Source organism: Felis catus, chromosome A1 (assembly GCF_018350175.1).
Source record: "Felis catus isolate Fca126 chromosome A1, F.catus_Fca126_mat1.0, whole genome shotgun sequence".
Classification (NCBI taxonomy): domain Eukaryota; kingdom Metazoa; phylum Chordata; class Mammalia; order Carnivora; family Felidae; genus Felis; species Felis catus.
In genome coordinates this window covers 233322068-233342874 of record NC_058368.1, presented here as the reverse complement: position 1 = coordinate 233342874, position 20807 = coordinate 233322068, and the positions used below count along the sequence as shown (strand labels likewise).

At 49.6% G+C, this 20807-nt stretch overlaps 2 protein-coding genes across 9 annotated transcripts in view; one reads left to right on the top strand and one right to left on the bottom strand.

Moving 5' to 3' along the window:
- The window catches only part of MTRR (5-methyltetrahydrofolate-homocysteine methyltransferase reductase), a 55525-nt gene that overhangs the window by 2014 nt on the left and 32704 nt on the right, over window positions 1–20807 (top strand). For 2 of the 4 annotated variants that reach the window (XM_006928111.5, XM_019812938.3), the window contains exon 1: window positions 20170–20303. The exons of 1 other annotated variant lie outside the window; for it this stretch is intronic. The gene's annotated coding sequence lies outside the window, so the exon portion shown is untranslated. Of the gene's footprint in view, window positions 1–20169; window positions 20304–20807 lie in introns of those variants that run through there. One more of the 4 variants, XM_019812943.3, reaches the window with a different exon arrangement.
- Window positions 9876–20177, bottom strand: FASTKD3 (FAST kinase domains 3). Of its 5 annotated transcripts, none has more exons than XM_006928112.5 (7): window positions 20054–20170; window positions 17665–19135; window positions 16488–16573; window positions 13542–13716; window positions 12309–12378; window positions 11211–11325; window positions 9876–10167 (listed from the first exon to the last, which is right to left on the bottom strand). In XM_006928112.5, exons 2-7 carry the CDS (start codon window positions 19100–19102, stop codon window positions 10069–10071), a joined length of 1983 nt encoding a protein of 660 aa, XP_006928174.3. In that variant the 5' UTR covers window positions 19103–19135; window positions 20054–20170; the 3' UTR covers window positions 9876–10068. The 5 variants fall into 5 exon arrangements, 3 of the variants coding, with proteins under 3 accessions (XP_006928174.3, XP_044894888.1, XP_044894893.1); XM_045038953.1 differs by lacking the exon at window positions 20054–20170 and adding an exon at window positions 19228–19988; XM_045038958.1 differs by lacking the exon at window positions 11211–11325 and having other exon boundaries at window positions 20054–20176.

The following is a 20807-nucleotide window of genomic DNA, read 5'->3' as shown; positions in this document are numbered from 1 at the left end:
TCTTTGATGACTCAAGTAGGTCCTCAACAGATGGTTGGCACACAGTAGGTCCCCAACGGATCTTTGGTGACGAGATAAAGTAATAATACAGTTGCCATAGCTTGGTTCGCTCTAAAGGTAGATGTAGGACACGGGCTTGAATGTTCTAGCTTTATCTGGGAGGTATTCCAGGGGGCATGAATGAAGGAGCAGGAGTGGGAGGAGCAGGAAAGTCAGTAGAAGAATGAATTGTCAAGGGCCGCGGAGCTCTGCCCTGTCCAGAACTTTCTGAGGAGTGTGGAGCAGGCTGTCAGAAGTGCCTGCCAGATCAGTGAACGGTGAACTTGAAGGCAGCGCCTGTTATCCTTATCCCACGGTCCATCTGGGTTGAGGCCTGCCCTTGGATCTTTTACTCCTGACCTTGAATGAGCCCTGCCTGGTGCTGCACAGGCTCCCTGCGGGCATCTCCTGAGGGTCCGAGGAGACCTGGAGTTGACAGCAGAAGGCTTAGCGGCATCTATTGAGGTGCGACGCTGTTTCAGGAGGTGAGTCCGAGCCCGAGGAGCGGCCACCACCCTGAGGCTGCAGGTCAGGGGCCTAGAGGCAGAGGAAAGAAGAGGTAAGACAGACTTCGCCAGTTTCAGTTACCTCGAGGTTTTAGTTCCTTTAAAACCTTCTTTTTCCCCACCCACGAGCCTATTAACGTATCCCAGGTACGAGTGGAATACAAAGTCGGAGAGTTGAATGTGTTTAAGTCCCTCATGTCTGTAACTTGTACTTGCAAAGTTCTGTGCAGAACGGAAAGGGAAAGGAATGAACAGCCACCCTCGAAGGAAGTGAATTAATAGTTGAAGCGTGCACGCCGCCTACAGGTTAACTATGGGGTGGTGGTGGTGGTGGCGGCGGGGGGGGGGGGGGGGGATCTGCTCAGCTGGGTGTTGCAGGTGACAGCCTCCTCCTGGATACTCCCCACCCCCAAGTCCCACTCCAGCCGTGGGATTTATGCGGTGCCCGGGGCTGACTTTGGGTTCTCTGGCCCAGGCTGAGTGCAGGTGCCCCTGTGACTGTCTGCGCAGCCTACTGTGCTGAGCCCCCAGGACCTCTGCCGCCTGCAGGGGACGGGGGCAGGTGCACTGGGGGCGGCCTGGGCTGCAGGAACACGGGCGTTCTAGGGCGTGCGGGAAGCACCCAGTCCAGACGTAGCCGGAACCCTGCGCCCTTCCTCCTGACGTCTAGACAGAGGGGATCCAGGGGAGGCCAGGTGGAAAGAACTCTTTCTGTCAACGTGAGGCAGGGAAGGAGAGAGCAAAGAAGGGGCTGTCCTGTCACCTTAGCGTGTTACATGATGTTCACATCCAGCACTGGCTTGAGCACATCTCGCGTGGAATGTTATGTTGATCTGTGAGCCCTCCTAAAACCATCGACCTTTCAGGCCAGAAAGCAGCCCCTAGTTCTCTACGCTGATGAGGGACCCCAGATGTGGCAGGTTCACTGCGGTGCAGGTGACAAGTGGGTGGTCCTGCGGAAAGGTGTAGGACACACATGGGGAGGAAGTGGCCTGAGGGAACGGTTTTCTCCTGGGGGCTTTCAGACCCGTCAGAGGCGTGGCCACAGCCTAGTAAGCACAGAGCCTGATGCTGTATGCAGAGGTTTTAAAACAAGGTTAACAAATAATAATAAAAATAAACTCAAATAAGGTTAATATCTCCATTTCAAAGTTAAAAGCCTTTACAATTATTTTGTTTTTGAATGTCAGTGTAACTCAAGTGGCTCAACATAACTGGGCTTTGATTCACAGGCTTTAAGACATCTTAAAAATTACTTGGCTTGATGGCTGAGAGTGAAAGGGACGGGTGTAAACACACCCACGTCTGTAGCCAGCTAAGGAGGAGAACTGTGCACCCAGCCACTCTAACGGGCGTCGTGAGGGACGCCTGGGTGTCCCAGTCGCTTGAGCGTCTGACTCTTTTTGGCTCAGGTCACGATCTCACGATTCACGAGATTGAGCCCCGCGTTGGGCTCTGTGCTGACGGAGCGGTACCTGCTTGGGATTCTGTCCCTATCTCTCTGCCTCTTCCCCGCTCATGCTCACTGGCTTGCTCTCTCTCTGTCCCTCCCCTTTCCATGCTCGCTCTTTCTCTCTCAAAATAAATAAATAAACATTGAAGAAATAAAAAGTAAATACAGAGCATTATGAACTCAAAGGGTTATGAGATGATGCTCCCGCAAGCCCGAGTACCCTGCCCGCACTGGGTTCCAAACCCCTGTCCGTGGGGTCTGGCAGTGGCAATGGCGATGTGACTCCGGCCGTCCCTGCTGTCCTCCACACTCATCACCAGATCACAGTGCGCGTGGCTGGTAGTGTGTGGTGGGACTGGACGAGCCTTCACCTTCCTGGACGCCCCTTCCCTGGTGAAACGCCATGACTGCTGTCAGTGCGTTTAGAGAGCATGTCTGTCGCGAGGTTGTTCCTGGGTGCCTGGCTCATTGCATTGATGGGGGTCCCTGTGGTTGGTCGCTTTGAACATCAGACCCGTGAATCAATACTTTCAGATGTAAATTTAATTTTGGTTTGTTCACCTTGCCGATTTTGGAATAAAAACGAACACGGATTTATACGAGGCCCAAAGTGGACATTTTCTGATACCGACCGCTCTCGCAAGGAGCGGGACCCTGCGGGAACCAGGTTGCACAGAGAGAGCTGACCCTGGGCCTGGGACCGGAAATGGTCCGAGCCTGGGGCATCCTGTTCTTTGGAAGTTTCAAAAGCGAACGTGTCAAGTCAAAAAGACAAAGGCGCCACGGTGAAGGGTTTCCCGCTGGTCTAAAATGGGGCAACTTGAGCATCAAAAGGATGACCGGGATGGACTGAGGCAGGTCAGTGTACAGATTTCATGACTTCGTAAATTTCCTAAGACAAAAAATCCTCACCAGACCAACTTTTTACTCTATAAATTGATGCAAGGAAAGTAACATTTTTTCTTTTGTATGTTTTTTTTCTGTATAAACCTTATGTGAGGGTACACAAATAGTTGATGACAGAAATCTCTTCTGTGTAGATAAATACAAGCTAATAAGGGGAGAAGGGATGATAGAATTAGGAAATCATCCCCTCCCTCCCTCCCCGCCCCCCTCAAACACCTAGTGGAATAACGGATCTAGGCAGCAATCACCAAGAGACGCTAAAACCGGATGGATTGGGCTGGTAATACAGGAAGTCGCTGGTCAATTTACTAGGTATCTCTAAGAGGGGACAGCAGGGCATCATATGATACAAAGCAAATGTACCGCCTCGGAAGCAGGCATCCTGAAAAAACTTAAGCAAACTTAAGAATCTAAGCAAAGGGGCGCCTGGGTGGCTCCGTCGGTGAAGCGTCTGACTTCGGCTCAGGTCATGATCTCGCGGTTTGTGGGTTCGAGCCCCGCGTCGGGCTCTGTGTTGACAGCTCGGAGCCTGAAGCCTGCTTCAGATTCTGTGTCTCTCCATCTCTCAGCCCCTCCCCTGCTCATGCTCTGTGTCTCTCTGTCTCTCAATAATAAATAAATGTTAATTTGAAAAAATTAAAAAAAAAAAGAATCTAAGCAAACCTCTGCCTCTAACGTTTAATTTAACAGAAAATACAGCAATTAGAGGAATAAGTTAGCTAACACCAAATCGATAGTGTGGGGCATTTCACAGGGCAAGTGATCTAATTTCTCCAGTAAATTAATTCCATGATAACTAGGTGAGGGGAGGGGGCAGTTACAGCTAGGGGGCTTAAGGCTTAGTAATAGAACATCTAAAAGTAATATGTGACCTTTGTCTGGAGCCTGACTCAAACAAGCCAACAGTTAAGAAATATTTTTTGAGACAGCTTAGGAAAGCTAGAATATAGACCAGGTATTAAATGATTGTAGAGAATAATTACTAGTTTGTTAGTTGTAATGATGGTAGCTTAGTTAGATAAAAAAAAGTGTTCGTGGGTTGTGGATGTATACTTAGGTTTTTAGGAATAAACTATATGATAGCCTGGATTTCTCTACAAGCTTTTCAATAAAAAAAGGAAAAGAAAGGGAATGAATAGATGAAACATGATTGGAAAATTTTGGTAATTTTTCATGCTGAATAAGAAGACTCACATGCATTCATTACATTGTTCTTTCTATGTTTTCTGTTTGTGCGTTCAAAGTTTTCCATCATAAAAGTAAAAAATGGTAGTTATTGGGACGCCTGGGTGGCTCAGTTGGTTAAGCGTCTGACTCTTGATGTTGGCTCAGGTCATGGTCTCACGTTTCATGGGGTCAAGCCCCACATCAGGCTCTTTGCCAACAGCGTGGAACCTGCTTGCCATTCTCTCTCTCTCTCTCTCTCTCTCTCTCTCTCTCTCTCCCTCTCCCTCTCTCTCTGCCCCTCCCCTGCTCATGTGCGGGCGCGCGCGCTCTCTCTCAAATAAATGAACATTAAAAAAAAATAGGGTTATTAAGAGAAATTGTTTCTTGCAAATATCAGAGTATGAACTAGATGCCAGGGGATGGGGACAGGAAAGCTTGTTTTCATCTCAAATGGGATTACACATATCTTAAGGGAAAATGCCCTAAAATTTTTTTTTAATGTTTATTTTTGAGAGAGTGAGAACGAGCAGGGGAGGGGCAGGGGGGGTGACAGAGAATCTCAAGCAGGCTCTATGCTGACAGCAGAGATGTGGGGCTCGAACCCACAAACTGTGGGATCATGACCTGAGCCAAAGTTGGACACCCAACCGACTGAGCCACCCAGGTGCCCCCAGGGTGAAATGTCTTATGATGGAGTCCCACAGCCAAAGAACACCAACTTGAAGTTAGGCTTACCGACTGTTGAGGCAAGGGAGACCGGTCCCCAGGGGAACAGAAGGGAGGGGTGGCCTGGTGGTCAGAGGATTTGGGGAAGGGTGGGCTGGGGTAAGACTGAATGAAGCTGCAATTGGGGACACTCATGTAGACCGGGTTTGGCTGTAAAAGGGTTGACGTTGGGCCTGACCTGAGAAGCCGACTCAGGATCCTCAAAGGGAAGATAAATGTGGGAGGTGGTGCCCAAACCCGCCTCTGCTGGGGTTCTGTACCAGGTTGGAAACGGAGGCTACGTCTTTGTGTCGAAATCACCCGTGGGATTCTGATGTGGCTCAGGATCCTGCAGGCAATAAAGGAACGTTCCGCCCTTGTTGACACGGTTCCAAACAGCAGGTTTTACAGAGTGAGGATTCGCGGCCCAGGGTCCTTGATGCTCATTAACCAAAGCGGCTGCCACAGGTTCACGGTGACGCAGTCACATCCCTCCTCCAGAGCGTTCCTGACGTGCACCCTGGACGTGCACCCTCGCCGCTAGTCGCAACAACGAAGGTGAATTAGGGATGCAACATTAACACATGGCCGGTAACAACGGCCCCCCAGTCTTTCTGAGCATTTCCTGCTTTCCAGGGACTGGCCAGACACTTGACAAGGTGTTTCTCATTCCACCATCCTGCACGGAGACTCCTAAGGGTCCGGGCATGTCTCCAGTTTGCGGAAATCTCGGCTTCTGGAGGCTAACTCACCTAGCTGGCCGGCCACTACTGAGCCCAGATCCCCTAACTGCACTTGAACACGAAGTCTTCCGGTGGGTGCAGCGTTTTTAGAGGGAACCGAGGGCTTCCGTGCTCTCTCAGAATTCCATCAAAAATACACCGAGTGCTGTTCCTTCCTCTTTTTCCTTCCACCTAACAGACGTTTACCAAGCCTCCACACACACCCGGCCGTGGGAGGGTGGGCAGACAGGGTCCTGGGGCTCCAGCCGGCATCTTCTCGCCAGCGTCCTGCCGACCCTTCACGTTGGGTAGGGTCAGGAGACCTGCAATCCTTCTTTAGAGGAAGGTAAGGAGGGCCACCTGTCACCTCACGCTCCCACAGCTCCTGCCTCCCCGCCCCACGTACATGCCAGCACAGGATCCATTCTCCAGAAATCTCCTTTCTGAACTGCGCAACCCAATGAATATCACAAGCTTTGCTGCCCCCTAGAGGTGGGTCTGAAGAATATCACCTTGGTGCTGGTGGGGTGGGAGGGAAGCTTGCAAGAGGACCAATTTTTTACCCGTTTCTGTTTCTTTTTTAAAAATTTCCTTTGCTCTTACTTTTGAAAAGCTACAGCAAGATATTGAAAGATGTCACCAGGGCGCCTGGGTGGCTTGGTCGGCTAAGTGTCCGAATTTTGCATGATCTCAGGTTTCGGGAGTTTGAGTCCTGAGTTGGGCTCTGCATGGACAGAGTGGAGCCTGCTGGGGATTCCGTCTCTCTTTCTCTCTGCCTCTCTCACTCTCTGTCTCTCTCTCAAGATAAACTTAAAACAACAACAGGGCGCCTGGGTGGCTCAGTCGGTTACGCGTCCGATTTCAGCTCAGGCCATGATCTCACAGTTTGTGAGTTCGAGCCCCGCGTCGGGCTCTGGGCTGACAGCTCAGAGCCCGGAGCCTGCTTCAGATTCCGTGTCTCCCTCTCTCTCTGCTCCTCCCCCTCTCATGCTCTGTCTCTCTCTCAAAAATAAATAAACATGAAAAAAATTAAAAAACAACAACAACAACAACAACAAAAGAGATACCATCAGCGTATTGTGGCAACAGCTATGAGACTGGATAAGTCATTCCAATAATACCATTACTTTGCTTCTATGGGTAAACATCACAACTCAGAGGACTGAGGGTTCCGATGATAAGGACTTGGTTTTATAATCTTACAGGATTCGTCAAATTCACTCCACTTGGCGAAACCAGAAATCTTGTATCTATTTATTAGCCTAGATGATCTTCATGACAAACATATACATTTCAGCATTAAAATTTGCTTTAATTTTTTAAATTATTTTAAAAAAATATTTTAAGTTTATTTTTATTTGAGAGAGAGAGAGAGAGAGAAAGGAGAGGAGGGACAGAGAGAGGGAGAGAGAATCCCAAGCAGTCTCTGCACTGCCAGCAAAGAGTCCAATGTGGGGCTCGAGCTCATGAACCATGAGATCATGACCTGAGCTGAAGTCAAGAGTCCGAAGTTTAACTGAGGCACCCAGGGGCCCCGGAATTAAAATTTGCTTTAAAACCAAGTGTCAGTCAGTCCGGCCTCCTCTGGTGAGACTGCTGGGTGCTTTGTGGCCCTGCCATGCCTGGAATGTTCTCCGCTGCACAGACCCACCTCCCTGTCGCCTAGCCTTCAGCTCACAGAACCTCTCACTCCCCAGGCAGGCCTGGGCTGTTCTCCATTCTGAGTCTGCACATCAGGGGGCCAGCGGGCTCCGCACTGTAATCATCTGGTCACTAATTTGCCTCACTCAATCCCCCCACCCCTCAGGCCTGGGCCCTGTTCCACTTCCCTAGGCAGCCGCCTTCAGGGTACCCCGCGCCGGGGGGAGCACTTTAATAAATGTCTGGTGAACCCACAAAGGGCAGGGAGAGACAAATGAGACTAGGAGGGAACTGTAGGCACAGGGGAAGGGGGATCTGATTCTGGTTGGAGGAAGGATGGTCACGATGGGGGAGGAGTTAGACCCACAGCAGAGGTGGAGGAAACAAATTCTAGGCGGTACTTTTTCTCCATAGCGTTTAGAGCAGACCGTCCCCACATGTTTGTGTGGCTGTTTGTGACCCTCTTCTCCCACCACATCTCAGGCTGTTTCACGCCCAAGGATGAGTCACGGGGAGAGGCGAGCAGGGCAGCGGGACTGGCCTGGAGGCCGGGGAGGGAGCCGCGAGGTCGAGTGGGCACAGGACCGGGCAGCCTCCAGGCACCTGTCCCTGCCCCGGCTTTGCCGCTGTGGTTTTCCTTCTCTGCACTCAGAGGCACGCACTCCACCAGCTGCAGACTGTGGGCTGACTCTGCTCTGGGGACTTTTCCAAGTGGCTTATGTATTTTAACTAATTCTCATTTCGACCTGTTGTGGGTTGAATCCTGAAGCCGATCCCAATGCCTGTGAATATGGCCTTATTTGGAAACAGGGTCTTCCCAGAGTCAGTCAAGACAAGATGAGGTCGTTAGGGTGGGCCCCAATCCCATATGGCTTCAGTCCTTGGAAAAAGGGGAATTTGGGCACAGAAATGCTTACACAGGGAGATGACCATGTATAGACAGACACACACACACACACGCGCGCGCAAGGATGACAGCCATGTGAACACGGAGACAGACCGGACTGACCTTGATGCACACCAGGGAAGCCCAGGCCTCCAAGAAGCTGGAAGAAGCAAGGACACTCTCCCCTGGGGCCCGCCCAAGGGGCGCAGCCCTGCCCACACAGTGATTGCGGACTCCAGGGCCCCAGAGCCATGAGAAAATAAACTTGTGTTGTGTGGCACTTAGTTGTGGCCGCCCTAGGAAACTTTTCAGAAGCCCTTCGCTACTGATGAGGATTCGGGTGGAACGGAGGCCCAAGGCCATCAGGCAGCAAGAGGAAAAGCTGGAACTCAAACCCGGGCTGGATTCTTTGCGGCTGTGCTCTTACTGCTTCTCAAGACCAGACTCGAATCTTCACCCATCGCTTGTGATGCCTGACAGGGGTGGGACGCTCAAGCCGGCTAAGCTGGCCCGTAACCAACGAGTGGGAACCACACGTGACTCAGAAGGCCAGGGACCCACGGGAGTGTGGGCTGCAGTGCTCAGCACGGGCGCACGGTCTGAGCACGGGATCGCAGCGGCTCCCTGTCCGAGCTCTCTCTGCTCCACCAGCCGACCTCCATGTCCTCTTTTCCCCCAAAACTTTAACCTGACCCCAGTGGGACTGGACGGGACAGGAGGAGGACGCATCTGCACTCAATGGGAGACAACACGATTGATTCCGGATTCAAAATTCAGAAGCTTCTCCCTCCAATCAAATGCCCCTCCCGAAACCCTGCCTAAAGAAGTGACCTTTGGGGCGCCTGGGTGGCTCGGTCGGTTAAGGGTCAGACTTCGGCTCAGGTCATGATCTCGCGTTTCATGTGTTCGAGCCCCGCGTCGGGCTCTGTGCTGACAGCTCGGAGCCTGGAGCCTGCTTCGGATTCTGTGTCTCCCCCTCTCTCTGCCCCACCCCTGCTTGTTCTCTCTCTCTGTCTCTCAAAAAATGAATAAACGTTAAAAGATTTTTTTTTTAAAGAAATGACCTTTTATGTCTTTATCCCTTAAAAAGAACCAAACGGTTCCCATTCCAATGGAAACCATTTTCTTCATAACTACAGGGTTATTTCTGCATAATTCTGTAATTACATATGTTATATCCATAATCCTCTTTTTCATTATTCCTTCTCTTACCACGAGACTGCCTCTAACAAAGGAACAGGAGACAAACTTTTCGTCCTTATATTTGTTACAAGTGTTAACAAAGATCTTGAAAGAAAATATTTTCAGTTAGCCGCTATTGCAAAACAAAGATTTAAAAATAAGCACACCTGGGATGCCTGGGCAACTCAGTCAGTTGAGCGTCAGCGTCTTGATTTTGGCTCAGGTCATGATCCCAGGGTCATGGGATAGAGCCCGGAGTCCGGCTTCATGCTGAGTGTGGAGCCTGCTTGGGATTCTCTCTCCCACTGCCCCTTACCCCTTCCTGCACGCACACACACACGCCCCCTCTAAAATACAAAACAAAAATAATACTCATTACATTTCTTTTTTTTTTTAATTTTTTTTTTTAACATTTATTTTTGAGACAGAGAGAGACAGAGCATGAACGGGGGAGGGGCAGAGAGAGAGGGAGACACAGAATCTGAAACAGGCTCCAGGCTCTGAGCCATCAGCCCAGAGCCCAACGCGGGGCTCAAACCCACGGACCGTGAGATCGTGACTTGAGCTGAAGTCGGACGCTTAACCGACTGAGCCACCCAGGCGCCCCTCATTACATGTCTTTATTGTACTTGATCAATTGCTTTGTGTATAAAAGTATAACACTAGTGTTAAATAAAAATAAAAATAAAAATTTATTTTAAATTTACCACTGGTAAGCGTATACACGGTATAAGGAAAACCACAGACCCTTTCCGGATCACGGCCAACTCACAACTTCCACCCTTTTACGTCCCTCTTTGTACCGAGTCCCAAGAAAACACAAGTTGGTTCACCGAGTCCTGAAGCCAGTATTCCTTCTTGTTACCAACGAATGCCCACGTTGTGAGGAAATAGTTTTCTCTGCAAATATTCCACCAATTCAACTCTTGATTTTAGCATCTCAATCTCATAATAGGGGATCTGTAAAGGGAGGGAAATAGAATACATCACACAATCCGTCATGTTCTGAAGTCACCCTGGTGTTTCGGTCCCTCGAACCCTCCGCCACGGCTCCTGGAGGGCAGAGTTCACGGCTGCTCGGCGGGTCTCCCAGTGCTTGGGAGGGTGCCCGGCACCCAGTGCAACTCAGCAAACGAGCCGCAGAACATGCAGAGAGAACGGGCGTCTCGCGTGGAGAGAGGCTCACATTTCGGGTCAGGGCGGAAGGGGAGCCCGAGCCAGAATTTGGATGTGCAGAGTGGCGAGACCAGTCCTCTGCGGGAAGCAGCGGGGCCAAAGGGAGAGAGGCAAGAGAGCGGAGGGGGGCGGGGGTGCGAAAGAGACCGCTGAGCACAGGCCGACCGTGGGGGGGTCTTGGATGCCCAGATGCAGATGGGTTTCCACTTCATCTTGTAAGCAGTAAAGGAACAGTAAAGGTTTCTCAACACACACAGGCATGTCAGTTTCAGGAGCGTTAATCTGGGGATGTAGGTAAACTATGCAGTGGGAAAAAGTAAGCAGACGGGACAGCAGAGAGCAGACCAGCAGACCGGGAACACACAGTCCGGGAAGCTCCATGAACATTCGCCGCTGACTCCGCACAGACCACCTCGCTAAGAGATCGACAAGACAAACACAAATAAGGGCTTAAGCTTAAAAGTATGATGATGATCCTGGTTTTAACGGGGTCATCTTGGCTATTTCTATTCATTCAATCAGAGGGACATTAAAGCAAAACAGGTGCTCTAATAATTCAGTAATCCTAGAAGCAGAGGTTAGTATAGCTTAGAAAGGGTATACGGATGCCGCACTTGAGAAAACTGTGGGTCTGTATATTCTGTATTTCAAAATATAAATACAGGGATTTTTTTTTTTTTTAACTGGGAAAATAATGCTCAAAGTTGGCCTTTAAACTAGATGTAAGATGCGTGGTCCACTGGGCTGGCAGACCACCTAGCCCTCTGGAGAAAACATATCTAAATTAGAAGTTGCTTTGGGGGAGAAGAAAACAGGTGAATTCCTACCTGAACAACCTGATAACCAAGAAGGCGCAGGTGTCTCTGTTTAATAGCTTCCTTTCCCAGTAAGTGTCTGCTATTCAGAGAAAATCTTTTTGGATCATCAATGCATAGTGCTAACCTGAAAAATCGGACGGAGAAACTTAGTTCTTTTTTTTTAATTTTTTTTTTTTACATTTATTTATTTTTGAGACAGAGAGAGACAGAGCATGAACGGGGGAGGGGCAGAGAGAGAGGGAGACACAGAATCGGAAACAGGCTCCAGGCTCTGAGCCATCAGCCCAGAGCCGACGCGGGGCTCGAACTCACGGACCGCGAGATCGTGACCCGAGCTGAAGTCGGACGCTTAACCGACTGAGCCACCCAGGCGCCCCTGGAGAAACTTAGTTCTTAAAACAATCCAAAATATTTATACATTTTTCGTGGAAAGAGTTTATTTGGGATTCGGCTATTCCTGTGTGTCAATGTTATTTTCAAATAAATCATGAGTGTGCCATTCTTTAATCTGCTAAGAAAGCAATCTTATTAATATTAATGTTTCTGTTACAAGGAATTTCCAAAATTGGGATGCTGTTCAGTAGTGTCTTTACTTCTAGACACATGTCTATTTTCTCACCATGTTTTTAATGCTTTATTTATTTGGGGGGGGGGCGGGACAGAGAGAGAGGGAGAGAGAGAGACAGTTCCAAATAGGCTCTGCACTGACAGCAAAGAGCTCAGTGTGGGGCTTGAACCCAGGAACTGTGAGATCATGACCTGAGCCAAAATCAAGAGTCTGATGCTTAACCCACTGAGCCACTCCTGTTTTCCCACCTTCTTAAGAAAATACCATCAAGGGGCGCCTGGGTGGCTCAGTCGGTTGAGTGTCCGACTTTGGCTCAGTTCATGATACGCGGTGAGTCTGAGCCCGCGTCAGGCTCTGTGCTGACAGCTCAGAGCCTGGAGCCTGCTTCAGATTCTGTGTCTCCCTCTCTCTCTGCCCCTCCCCTGCTCATGGCCTCTCTCTCTGTCAAAAATAATAAACATTAAAAAAAAAAAGAAAACACCATCGATTATTAATCCCAACAAGTTTTGTAACATAAAAACCGCACCAGCTTTCTTTACCTTTTATGCACATCTTCATCAATCGTAAATGGCAATACTAATCCTTCTTCGTCTAATTTAATTTCCACATCTGGTGAGAGAAGAAAGGAAACATTCTCCGTGTGATACCCTCACAAACACTACGTTCCTTTCCTCCTCCTCCTTCTGTTCTGAATTCTCCCACACTGCAATTTACCAGCTGCGCTGGAGGCTGCAAAGAAATGACCACACCAGACCACGGTGAGAATTTTAACGTAACCAGCTCTACCATCAACCAAGTCAGCCTTAATTTCAGAAGGCTCAGCCACTAAATCAAGGTGCCGGGTGTGATAAGAACTGCACGTACTTCCTCTCTCTCCTTGAGGTGAGTATTGGGAACCCTTCACCCCAGACAGGAAGCAAAGCCAGACTGTGGCCTACACAAGTCGCAACTTTCATCACGGAATCTCCCAGAGTCTCCAGGGTAGGCAAAGCCTCCTGCACCCCACTCTGTGGTCGCTGGGCACGGCAGAGCCCCACTTCCTCCCCTCTGATGTCCTGCTATTCTCTTTGTGAAAAGAGCCCCTAAAGGAGGAGGGAAGTGAGCTACGACGTCCTGAAGCCTATAAAACACTACCTCCTCGGAGCTGATTTTCTTGTAGTGATTCATTTAAAACACTGTTAAGGGCAGAAGGACGTGAACTCTCCCGTCAGCCCCACCCAACAGAACTTTCCGCCGTGATCACACGTTTGCGCCTTTGCTGTTCCAGCACGCCTGCCACCAGCCACCTGTGGTTCTGAGCCCTTGACATGTGGCCAGGGCAACCAAGGAACTGAACTTTGGATGGTTTTTAAACTTTAACTAACGTAAATTTAAGTAGTCACAGGTACTCCTGGCTAGGGCGTCGGACAGCACTGACTTAGAGTGGCACAACAATTATACTGGCTAATGATTACCCAGCACTTGCTATGCTCGGGGTATCACTCACTTAGTGCTTAAGCAAGTCTGGGTCACTATTCTTCGTACTCTCATTTTACAGAAAAGGAGCAAGCGGAAAAAGATTACTCTGCCCAAAGACATTCCCCTACCACGTGGCTAACAGGTGGGACTCCCCCCACGCATCTGGACTCCACGGCCCACGGTTCCAATTTGCCTTCCGGGAAGGGCCAACTCTCCGTTTTATATTTCCTGACCTTCCAGTGGCTGCGAAGCCCTGCATATTCCCAAAGAGGACAGCAAGCCGAGCCTGGTAAAGGAGACTCCCAAGTACGTACCTATTGTATAACAATAGGGCGTTAACACTTTTGAAGCAAAATACATTCTTGCGCCCAGAAGGTCAATCAGTCCAATCCTCACAGATTTGTAAAGCTGAAAATCCACAGGCGTCTCCAGAGAACAGCACGGAGTAAGAAATGACCTCACTTGGTATTTAGGAAGAAGTTTCCGACCCTGAAAATTGTATGTTTAAACATGAGAAAGGAGGATACGATCCAAAACCAGAAAATAAAACAAGGTTACCTGCGAATAAGTCTGATCAATATTACTCTATAAACAGGATACTTTTCCAGATTAAGGACAAATACCTTCCTCAAAATGACAACAGAAAAATATTCTTGCGATAGCTCAAATCCAATAGTTGGATAGATCTTTTAAATGTGTGGGGGTTTTTTTGTTGTTTTTTTTTTTTTAATTCTTTTTTTCAACGTTTTATTTATTTTTGGGACAGAGAGAGACAGAGCATGAACGGGCGAGGGGCATAGAGAGAGGGAGACACAGAATTGGAAACAGGCTCCAGGCTCCGAGCCATCAGCCCAGAGCCTGACGCGGGGCTCAAACTCACGGACCGCGAGATCGTGACCTGGCTGAAGTCGGACGCTTAACCGACTGCGCCACCCAGGCGCCCCTGTGTGGGTTTTTTTTTTTTTTAACATTTATTTATTTTTGAGAGACAGAGACAGAGCATGAGGGGGGAGGGGCAGAGAGAGAGGGAGGCACAGAATCCGAAGCAGGCTCCAGGCTCTGAGCTGTCAGCACAGAGCCCGATGCGGGGCTCGAACTCATAAACCATGAGATCATGACCTGAGCCAAAGTTGGACGCTTAACCAACTGAGCCACCCAGGCGCTCCTAAATGTGTTTTAAAAGTAGTCCGTGGTCATAGAAAGAAAGAAAGGAAGGAAGAGAGGGAGGGAGGAAGGGAGGAAACAACAGTGCTCTTGCAGCTCAAGAAACATCTCTTTGGAACTCTTAGAATTGCTTTAAGGGCCTTAAGGACACTCATGTTTTTAACAGAGGACAATGTGATAAGGGTGACATTTCAATTTACCAGGAGAAGGAGAGCTACGTAATAAATGGTACAGCCGGTAATCCATCCAGAAAATAACCAAGTGCAAGTTCTAGCACATGTTGAGGACTGCCATAAATTCCAGGTGGGTTAAAGTGCTATAAATACAGTAAGGGAAAGGAGCATTTTTAAAAATTTAGTAAAATATGTGTATTACCTTAGGAGTGGTAAAATATTCTAGAGAGAGGAAACCCAGAAACCATAAAGGATGGATACATTTGACTACAGACAACTTGAAAATTTCTGTAGAGCAAATAGAGATCATAAACAATATTAAGCTACAAGCCCCCCTCCCCCAAATGAAGAGCAAAAACTAGGACCAAGTATGTGCAACATACGTAGGCGCTAATATCTCTATCTCACAATGTGTTCTAGGACAAAAAAAAAAAAAAAAGAGAGAAAGAAAAAAGACAACCAATAGGAATCTGAGTCAGGAGGTAATGAGGTAATTCACAGCAAATCGACCAATAAGCATTGTGAAAATAGGCTCAGCTCGTTAAGATGCAATTTCAACATGGGACACGGTACTTTTCCACGGAGTCAAATGACAATGATTCAAGGGACTAACCACGCTCGGCAACAGAAACGATAGGTAAAGGGACATCTCTAACTATCAGGGGAAACACATCTGCCAGTAGTCCAGAATCTAGTCCGCAGTCTAGTCTCTAGATTGAAAAACAAAAAGAATGCACTTAATCTTCATGCATTGCCCTCGAGGAACGTCCATGGTAGACTGGGCATATTAGAGCCAACTGTCCTCGGAAGAGCCCCGTTCCAAGGAAAGAGAGAAACAGGAGTGTTCATGTATTTGTGCACCTTTGTACATAAAACAGCTAACACCACTCCTTCAGGAATGGAAGGAAGCTGAGGTAAGTAGCACTTACTTTTCTGTGCCTTACTACTGTTAAAGCTGTTTTGTTTTTTTAAGTAGGGTCCACGCCCAACATGGGGCTTGAACTCACAACCCTGAGATCAAGAGTCCTATGCTCTACTGACTGGGCCAGTCAGGAGTCCCTGTTGAAGCTGTTTTAAAGAAGAAAATAGGAGTGCCTTTCCATTCTTCCTTCTTAATCTGAAATGAGCTGCTTTTGTTTTGTTTTGTTTTGTTTTTTAATGTTTAGTTTGAGAGAGAGAGAGCCTGTGCTCATGAGCAGTAGTGGGGTGGAGAGAGAGAATCCCAAGCAGGTTTCACGCTGTCAGCGCAGAGCCCGATAATGTGGGGCTCGAACTCACAAACTGGGAGATCGTGACCTGAACCAAAATCAAGAGTCGGATGCTCAACCGACTGAGCCACCCAGGCGCCCTGAAAATGAGCTAGTCTTAAATGTGATTCAGTCAAGGGAGGGATGAGCAAGTCTGGAGAGGCCATGTGTGATCTTAACCAAGGTGCTGGATTAAGTTACAAGAACGAATCTCTGGGGTACTAGACAGGAAGCACCAACTCCACCTATCAGGTGAGAGTGAAACTTCTGGCTTGGCGTAGAAATGTACTTGAAACAGTTTAGGATTTGCTCAGGCCTAACCGAACGAGGGATTCACATTTACTATCTAACAGCTGTGGGGAGTGCAAGCCCTTCAAGGCCCTCAGAGCGCATCCAGGACACTCTGACTCATGTGCCGGCAGCACCCCACAGAACCTTCCAAGAAACCTTACGCAACTGGAAATGGGTACTTCCGACACAAGAGAACAGGTACGGGGCCAATTTATCAAAGAGAAGGCTACCTAGTGGGAAAGTAAGTTGGAGTGAATGAAAGCTCTGCTTTCTGATGAGGTTACTGAGACAGATCAAAAGAGGAAAAACTTAAAAGATGGGGAGGGAGACACAAAAGAAAGCCGCCCCCACAGGGAAGTAAGGTTAAGAGGACCCCTGCTTTTACCTTATAGAAAGGGCATTCTAGCACTGAGGTTAGGAACAGTTGGGTCAGCTGTGCGAGGCTCAGTCTGTCCACGGACGATTCTTCCCCTGAAACAAGAAGCACTCCAGTTGTAGGTAAGTTTGAATTTGGTTTGTGAAGGAACATCACGAATGGACGATGTACACTAATCACTCTGGAAGTAATGTACTATTAAATGGCACTCGGGAGGGGCGTCTGGGTGGCTCAGTCCGTTGAACGTCGGCTCAGGTCATGATCTCGCGGTCTGTGGGTTCGAGCCTGCCTCCGGCTCTGGGCTGACGGCTCGGAGCCTGGAGCCTGCTTCGGATTCTGTGCCTCCCTCTCTCTCTGCCCCTCCCCGACTCATGCTCTGTCTCTCTCTGTCTCAGAAATAAATAAACATTAAACAATTTTTTTAAATAAATAAAATAAATGGCACTCGGGGAAGAACTTGTCAGAGTTAGCCATGCCTTCTGGCTTGCCATCAAATGCCATCTCATTTAAACTTTTTTGTTTTTAAGTTTTATTTGAGAGAAAGAGAGAGAGCATGAGAAGGGGAGGGGCAGAGAGAGGGAGACACAGAATCCGAAGCAGGCTCCAGGCTCTGAGCTGTCAGCACAGAGCCCGATGCGGGGTTCGAACTCACAAACCGTGAGATCATGACCTCAGCCGAAGTTAACAGTCGGATGCTCAACTGAATGAGCTCCCCAGGTACCCCAATGCTATCTCATTTGAACTTCTGAGGGATTCAAGCTATAATGAAAAGTCAACAGAGATGTTAAAATTAGTGAGAATTTCCTTTAGCAGTGGAGACAGACATCTGATGTTATTTGGGTGGCCTTGAAGATGACCCACACCCTTTCTGAACAGGGGAGTCTACAGTTGCTGTTGTGGCTTCTGACATATTGGCATGACTATCACCGATGCCACACCACGTCCCCGCACGACTCAGTTCGGCAGTCTGTGCACCCGGAATGGTTTTCTCTGTGCAGTGCTCCATCATTCTTTAACTCCGTATTTACACTGGCATCTGAAACTTCACATGTCTTCTTTAGGTTATTATGGAAGAGAAATCAAAGGCACCGCACGGCTCAGGCTAAGAGGTAGATGTGCGACTTGAACACGTCACGCACGCATTCAAGGGTTAATTTTTCCACTCTCCAAGTTATGACCAACTCACCTTGCAGCTGTTGAAGAAAATAAGGGCTGAATATTTTTGCCATAAAGTTGACCGGATGGCATTCGATGAGTGAACACGAATGGAGAATTTTCAATAACGTTTTGGGTGGAAAATAATCGAAACGAGTGAGTAACAGGTTTTCTAGCTTTCTGAATAAAGCAGAAGCGTTCGGTGGCAAATAATTGAGTTTTCCAAACGGTTCAATTAACTCGGAAACCTGACGAGGTGAAAATTTCTCCGACTGGCCAACAAAAGTTTCCGCCACCGCATCGAAGATGGGTCTTGAAAGAATCTGTTTCCTACCGCAGTACTCCGTGACTGTGCTGATGACCTCAGGATCCAAAGTGAGACACAGTGAGGCCACGTGTCGCTCCAGGGCTGTTGTAAAAAATCGGTCATTGTGCCCAAAGTAAATGAAAGCCTCCAGGACTTTTCTGAGCTCTTCATGAGTAAAATGAGGGATATGCCTCACAGCGTATTTTCCCAATTTTATAACCAGAGGAAGTGCTTGAGTTTGATCAAGAGCCACTAGGGCAGTGAGCATTTGACTCATCAGCGTAGGACTCAAGGTGGAAACGACCGACAGGGAAAAGCTGTTTATCTTGTTTAGAAACGCTTGGTGTCGGTCCACTTTTTCAGCACATGCCTGCAGTATTCTGTAAAGGGCCACAATATCCTCAGGGGCAAATGTTTCCAATTTTTCCCCTTGCAGTTGATATATAATCAGTTCTAGTGTCTCATCGCCCGGACCCTGCAGTCTAATCAGACTTTCCCCAAGGATACAGAGACTGCGGACTTCCAGGCCACCTCTCTTGACACGATGGCGGCTTTCTGCCACCAGGTTTAGTAACAAGTTACTCTGAGGGCCCACGTACAACAGACTCAGAGCTTGCAGAGCAGTCACCAAAGCAGTGTCCGACAGACTCGGGGATTCCTGCTCAAACCGAACGCATAAATCTTGAAAGACACCATTCTCTAGTATTCCTTTTGGCAGCTTGTGATTGCCATCTTTTTTTTCCACTTCACAGATCCGTTGCAAGGCTCCTGCTGCCAGGCTATCAGGCAAAGGTTGCAGCGTGCCTATAAAATGTAACACGTCTGCTGAGGAATCCAAGTCGTTGAGTCTCCTGTAAAACATCTGTTCGTCCAGGCTTTCAGGATTTTGTTCAGGCCCAGCCCAATCGTGTGCTTGAGAGAACACTGGCTCACCAAGTGGATGCAGGGCGTCTCCGTTTTCCGAGTGGAACTTTTTACAACAGGCATGATGGAACCTGACCCTGCAAGGCTCGGGTTGTAGTGAAGGGAACCACGGACACAGACGCCCCTTGACCATCTTGCGAACATGGTTTACGGGGTGATTTTTCAGAGCGGCCAGCGCTCCATGCATCCGAAAATCGGATAAATGGTAAAGGTTCCTCCGCAAGGTAATCAAAGCCATGCCATCAGATTCTCAACTCCTCTTGACTTCTAACTAAAGAAAATAAAGAAAACACGGTCAAACATACTGAGAACGTGACTCGCTCAACAACATGAATGCTTCTGAAACTGAGGATGAGTACTCACAAGAAACGACACACAAAAGTTCCCCCACTGAAACACAAGCACCCCGAGATCAGTCGCAGCATCCCACAGCTTAGAAACGTGGCTGGCACCCAAGGATGATAATCGCTATGGTTTCTATGCACTGTTGTGCCCCCTAGAGCTTAGCCCTCACAACAGCTCAATAAATGAAGTACTTCTGGTGTCATTTTATAGTCGAGGAAACTGATGCCCTCGGTTTTCTGTCCAGCTTCCAAGCTGGACACAGTAAGTGGCGGTGCTGGGATTCCCCTCGGGCAGTCCAGATCCGAAACACGCCTCCTACATGTTACGTGTTGGGTCGACGGAAGGCACTGCGTTTCGTTAAACTGACTCAAAAGGAGCAACGGGTTAAAATGGCCAAAATTCCTATAGGTCCACGCAAAGCAAAGGTCAAAAACCACGTTTAAGAAGCCCTGAGGCGTTGGTTTCTGCTCGGAGTAAAGACCTGGCCAGTGGTAAGGAAGAAAAGGATCTAGCTTGGCAAAGAGGGAAAATGTAGGATTTAAAAGAAGATAAAGGAGGCGGGCGTGTAAAGGAAGAAGGTGGGCGGTCCGTCCAGATCTAAACACCCCGTGTGAGATTTGGGAACAGGAGTGCGCGCGCCAGAGGGGACGGGGCGCCCCGGGGACCCGGTCCTCCTTGGAATGAAAGGAACCCACGCGCCGGACGCCCCAAACCCGACGTCTAGGGACCTTCGATAAAGCACCGGGAGGGAGGCGGCGGCGGCTGGAGAGCAGCGGAGGGGCCCGGGCAGTAACGACAGCTCAGCTATGCCGCGAGCCCATGCACGCCGGGCCGGGACACCTACCACGCTGGGACATCTACTGCGCTCACACCGCGGGAGGTCGTGCAGCGGCGAGGACCCTGGAGCCTCGTGGGCCTCCGTAGGCGCCTTCCCAAGCGCCGGGCAGCGGGCGCATGCGCGGGGACGGAGGCCACGCCCCGCGTCCGGAGCGCTGTGACTGGCACAGTTCCTTCCCGAGCTCATTGGTCCCTGGCGCTGACAAGAGTGCGCAGGCGCCCGCTCTCCCCGTGGGTCTCCGGCCGGTCACCCTTAGGTGAGCGCCTGGCGGTGGCTGTTTCCTAAATGAGCAACCCGTCCTGCTCGAGCCTGGGGGACGCGCCCCAGGGTGGGCAAGGGCAGCGGCTTCTGCGCCCCCACGTCCCTCCCCCGGCCGGGCTGGGCGCTCGCGGGTCGGTCAGGAGCTCGGCCCCGCAGGGCAGAGAGCGGAAGGCGGGCTGCCCGGAGGCCGGTGCTCGGGGGACTGCGGCCGCCTTCCGGGAGCCGGCCCCACGTGGCGGCGTTGACCCACGGCGTGGGTCCCTCCCGTGGGCGTCTCTGTTCTCTAGGCTGGGGGCGAGGGGACTCGAGAATGTTTGGAGCACAGCCCCGGCCGGCAGGCGGGGTCTGGCTCCCTTGCTGCTGCTGCGCCTGTGGTTGCCGGGGATCCGCCTCTGAGAAACGCGGGGCCGCGGCACCTGCTTTATAAGTGTTGGTGGACCCGAGAGGTTCATCCTCTGCAGCGCCTGGGGCTGTGCCTGGCGCCTAGGAAGTGCTCGAG